Source organism: Sardina pilchardus, chromosome 10, assembly GCF_963854185.1.
Source record: "Sardina pilchardus chromosome 10, fSarPil1.1, whole genome shotgun sequence".
Lineage (NCBI taxonomy): Eukaryota > Metazoa > Chordata > Actinopteri > Clupeiformes > Clupeidae > Sardina > Sardina pilchardus.
Window position 1 is genome coordinate 552,501 of NC_085003.1, and position 5,413 is coordinate 557,913.

The 5,413-nt window shown below is 41.7% G+C and overlaps 1 protein-coding gene across 1 annotated transcript; it reads right to left on the bottom strand.

Moving 5' to 3' along the window:
* Positions 1-1,161: 1,161 nt before the first annotated feature.
* On the bottom strand, positions 1,162-3,985 carry LOC134094311 (uncharacterized protein K02A2.6-like). Its single transcript, XM_062547797.1, has 2 exons — positions 3,863-3,985; positions 1,162-2,211 (listed from the first exon to the last, which is right to left on the bottom strand). Exons 1-2 carry the CDS (start codon positions 3,983-3,985, stop codon positions 1,162-1,164), a joined length of 1,173 nt encoding a protein of 390 aa, XP_062403781.1.
* Positions 3,986-5,413: the final 1,428 nt, after the last annotated feature.

Consider the following 5,413-nt stretch of genomic DNA (forward strand, 5'->3'; position numbering starts at 1 on the left):
CCCTCCTTCTGTCTCTCAGACAAACACACACTCACTCAATACAGCAACAGGTTTTGTGAATTCAATAATCTGAAATGTTCATGTAAGCTTTACATGTGCATGATTTACAGTACACATACTTGATACTCAAACATGGATAACAAATCAGAACTGTATTTTCTATATTAATGGCTATTCAGTAGAAAGTCATGTTTATGATTAAACTGGGAACTGACAATGCAGACCCGAGTCTCATCCTCACAAAACATGCTAGTCTTACATGTCACATATTAATACCCAAAATTCAGTATTCATGTGCAAGGTTTACAGTACACCATATCAACGCACTGGTTAAGATTTAAAATATGGATTTCCAGTCAGAACTGCATTTTATAGATCACAGTCACTTTCATCAGATTAGTCAAATTAGGTGTATATGACATCTAAAGACCTAATATGCCTGTCTAGCATAGTGTCACCAGCTGTCCAAAGACAGAATAGTTTTTGGAATTTATTTACAAAATATTAGTTACATAAATCTGATGATATCCACATGCCCAAACTGCTACACAAGTTAACAGTGTGGTCAAAGGGAATTTTCCAGCTTCGATTAATAGCTAAACTTAAGGCCTGTCTTTCCTACAGTGATTTAAATGTCCTAATACATGCCTTCATATCATCTAGACTTGATTACTGCAACTCATTGTATGTAGGTTTAACTAAATCAACCCTGCACAGACTCCAGATTGTCCAAAATGCTGCAGCAAGATTGCTAACTGGATCTAAGAAACATGACCTGTTGTGTTTCTACTCTTAACAACAACGTAATAACCATACGGATACTAGGTTCACAAACTCTTTACTGAAACTCTCAGTTGGACAGGTTCAATCAATACATCCCAGAGAACTGTATCAATCCGCAGGTTGATAGGAAAACATAGTGCCATGTTACTACGCATAATATAGTTCCTACAGAACACAGTAGTTCATTTGAACATAACAACTCCTCCCTTTCTAGCATGTAAGTACATCACAAACAAGTCTCAAACATTCCTTATGTAGAATACAGAAGCATTTTCTCAAATCAACTTCAATGCAAAGATATCATTTAAATCATATAAAATTAAACAGGTTGATCAGTTAACATCACACAGTTTAACCTGAATAACTATTTCATTTACACTACATATCTAATCTTTGTGGTGGAAGTCGGACCCGGTCCGGATAACGTCGGTCTGGTGACTCAGGAACAGGCCTGGGAGACATTGCTGGGTTTACAGTCTCTGAAGTAGGCGTGTCCAGTGTAGCAGGTGGTGTGTCTGATGCAAAAGATGGGAACACCTCAGTGTCGTTGGTGCCATCCGCACCACTCTCTGTGTTGACTCGGTTAGAGTGTCGGGTGGTACTGTCCAGTAACTGATCCACATGTGTGCGCCAGATCAGTCCAGGTGACACTTCCACAGTGTAGGTGAGGGGGCCTGTTTTAGAGACAATCTCACCAGATTCCCATCTCTGTTTACCTTGGCGGTAGTCCCTGGCAAGCACTGATTGTCCCACTTCAAATGTTCGTAGTGGCGGCGACTGCTTTTTCATTTGGCCACTTAGTCTCTTTGACATGTCCCGGTGTAGATCCGGCTTTAAGAGATCCAGGCGTGACCTGAGAGATCGCCCCATAAAAAGAACGGCAGGTGCCTGACCTGTAGTGGAATGGTCAGTGTTGCGGTAAGACAGCAGGAAGTTGGCCAGTTTCTCTGATATGGACATTTTGGTGCTCGCCATGGCTTTCATGGACTGTTTGAAAGTTTGCACGAATCGCTCGGCGAGCCCATTTGTTGCAGGATGGAACGGCACGGTAGTGATGTACTTAATTCCATTCTTTTTGGTGAACCACTGGAATTCTTCAGAGGTAAACTGACTTCCATTATCGCTTACCAATTGTTGTGGCAGTCCTGTACGAGCAAACAGAGTACGCAGAACATCTATTGTCTTTGCTGATGTTGCATTCTTCACTGGGAACACTTCGGGCCATTTTGAGTAGGCATCGACTACTATGAGAAACATCTTATCCAGAAAAGGACCTGCGTAGTCAATGTGAATTCGCTGCCACACTGTCTTGGGCCACTCCCAGGTGTGTAGGGGAGCTGCTTGTGGCTGGCGCTGTGTTTGTTGACATCCTGAACATGACTTAGCAATGTCCTCTATTTCACAATCAATGCCAGGCCACCAGATATACAGTGGTATGCAAAAGTTTAAGCACCCCTTAGGAAAACCACTGCATTAGTTTGTCACTTGCTGAGCTTTTGAAGCAGCAACTTCATTTTAACGTATGTTATACCTTATGGTAACAGAAACATCTCAGTAGTGAAAAAACTTTTATTGGTCCAACAGAAACATTTGTACGTGCATTTAAACAAAAATGGGCATGTGCATAAATTTGGGCACCCCTAAGAAATAATTCCATTAATATTTAGTATTGCCTCCTTTTGCTGCAATAACGGCCTGTAGACGCCTCCTGTAGCCACAGACAAGTCCCTTAAGTCTGCCTGGTGGTATTTTGGCCCATTCCTCCACACAAAACGCCTCCAGTTCAGTCAGGTTTCTTGGCCTCCGTGCGTGGACAGCCCTCTTCAAATAAATCCATACATTTTCAATGATGTTAAGGTCTGGGGACTGGGATGGACATTCCAGAACATTGTACCTGTGCTTCTGCATGAATTCCTTGGTGGATTTTGAACAGTGCTTAGGATCATTGTCCTGCTGAAAAATCCAACCCCGGCGTAGCTTCAACTTTGTGACTGACTCTTGAACATTCTTGTCAAGAATCTCCTGGTACTGCAAGGAATTCATGTGGCCCTCAACTTTAACAAGTTTTCCAGTACCTGTACTAGCCACACAGCCCCATAACATGATGGATCCTCCACCAAATTTTACAGTGGGCAACAAGTTCTTTTCATGGAATGCAGAGTGTTTTTTTCGCCATGCATACCTCTTCGTGTTATGACCAAATAACTCAATCTTGGTCTCATCTGACCACAGTATTTTATTCCAAAATGCTTCTGGCTTGTCCAGATGTGCTTTTGCATACCTCATGCGACTCTTCTTGTGACGAACACTCAGGAAAGGCTTTTTGCGCATCACCCTTCCAATGAGCTCTTCCTTGTGCAAAGCACGCTGGATTGTGGAACGGTGAACAACTACACCATCAGCAGCCAGATGTTGTTGTAGTTCCTTGGAGGTAGTCTGTGGCTTCTCTGTGACTATTTTAACCATCCTTCGCCTGTGCCTTTCCCCTATTTTTGTCGGCCTACCACATCTTTCCTTCACACGGACTGTTCCTGTGGCCTTCCATTTCACAACTACATTTCTGACTGTGGAGACAGACAGTCTAAACCTGTCAGATAATTTTTTGTACCCTTCTCCTAATTCATAGTGTTGGATTATCTTAGCTTTCAGGTCAGTGGAGAGTTGTTTTGAGGTCCCCATGTTGCCACTCTCTACGAAAGAACAAAGGACAAGCACAGCCAGCTATTTCCTATGTTAAATAGCCTTTTTCATGATTGGTTCCACCTGTCTTTGTAATTCTAAGTCTAACGAGCTAATCAAAGCAGTTTTGTGCTGCAACCTGTCAGCTATAAATCTGTACAGGTCTTGAAATTAATGCTATTAAAAGGGTGCCTAAAGTTTTGCACATCCCATTTTTTACATTTTATTTTATTATAATAAAACTATGTAATGCTACTCTAAGAATTTTGGTCTGGAAAACACTCAAGTGTCTACATCTTTGTAGGAAAACAAATCTTGTTGCTGTGATCTTCTATTATAAAGGAAGAGCAAATTGTCATGAAATCTCAGAGGGATACCCAAACTTTTGCATACCACTGTAGCTTCTGGCCAAGCTCTTCATTTTAACTACATCTAAATGCCCTTCATGAAGAGATTCAAGCACTCTGGAACGAAGCTTAGGAGGTATGATGACCCTAGTGCCAGAGGTGTGGACTCGAGTCATGTGACTTGGACTCGAGTCAGACTCGAGTCATGAATTTGATGACTTTAGACTCGACTTGACAAAATATAAAAAGACTTGCAACTCGACTTGGACTTGAACATCAATGACTCGGACTTTCACTTGGACTTGCGCCTATTGACTTGTAAAGACTTCCTACTTCCCATAAAAAGACAAAAGTATGTTAACACGGACTGATCTATCTCTGTGTGTGCGCCAGTGCGTGTGTGGCAGAGACCCGTATTCGGCACAAGATCCAATCAAATCACTTAGATTGTTTTGACTCGACAGCGGCCAACCACGCGGAACAAGCTATTAGTCCAGGGCCAGACAACGAACGTGAATGCGCTAGCAAAATGATACCGATTATTTCGTCTGCCTACAAAAATTACGTGGAGACCAACAAGAAACGAATCACGGTGTGTAGAACTTGTTAAATTCCTCCCAGCTTCATCCGAGCCTTCATCACATTTAAATCCATTCCACTGGTTACCAGGAGGAGAATAGCCTAGCCTACCTTAACGTTTTGTTTTGAGCACTGGTTGTCACTCATTGGATACATATCAAACTCCATGTCATGTAATGGTAGAACGGGACAACACAATGCCATGCCACGGTAACCTACCTAAATCATAGAAGTTAACATTGCAAGATATTTTCTATGACACCAGAAATATTTCCTTTACCTTGTTAGTTTTTTTAACATTCATTTTATTTAATGAAAACTATATCCTTGAACTATGCGTGACTATTTTGCTAAAACCGAATGAAACCTACTTCTTAAAGTGACAGGCGCTCAATTAGACCTACACACCACCCCTGCAATATCATTAACTCATTGGCTGCCAGCGATTTTCAGTGCAGAGCGCTCCGTACTGCCAGACGTTTTACAGCATTTTGACTGTTTTTCCAAGATCGAACCGAACGGTGAGCTTTATGACTATGTAAACACCGAAGGTACCAAATGAAAGAGTAGACTCTCTTCTTTCACCAGGAAAAAACGGCTTGTTTCTATCGTTTTCCGTTCTTTAGTAATCGTCAGTAGAACATGGGTTAGTTTTGCTAAAAACACCTGTTTTTGACCAAAACATGGAGAAAACGATCTTTTTGTGAAAATCAACTTTTTAACGTTAGCGTTTCAGTAGTATGTCAACCACGATTGCACTGTTATCTCGTCAGTCTCGTCAAGGTTGCTAGGGACTCTGATGGTCGCTAAAGACTCTGAACAGGATGCTAGACTTAGCAAGCTAGCACTAGCAAGGTTGTTGTTAGTCTATATCACAATATCCAATGTAAATGGATCATACCGTTCACGTGTTTTCCATCCTTGATGTAAGAAGTAAGCATATTTATTCCCTGCATCGCGTGCAAACTAGATCCACTGTGGTCGATCTTCAGTGTGATTGCTAGTTGTCTCTGCATGACTTGTGC

Bases quoted from the DNA above. Each gene is read 5' to 3' on its own strand.
- LOC134094311 (XM_062547797.1), bottom strand. From the start codon at position 3,985: ATGACTCGAGTCCACACCTCTGGCACTAGGGTCATCATACCTCCTAAG. The intron at 2,212-3,862 runs TACAGTGGTATG...TGCATACCACTG, and splicing joins TGAAGAGCTTGGCCAGAAGC to TATATCTGGTGGCCTGGCAT.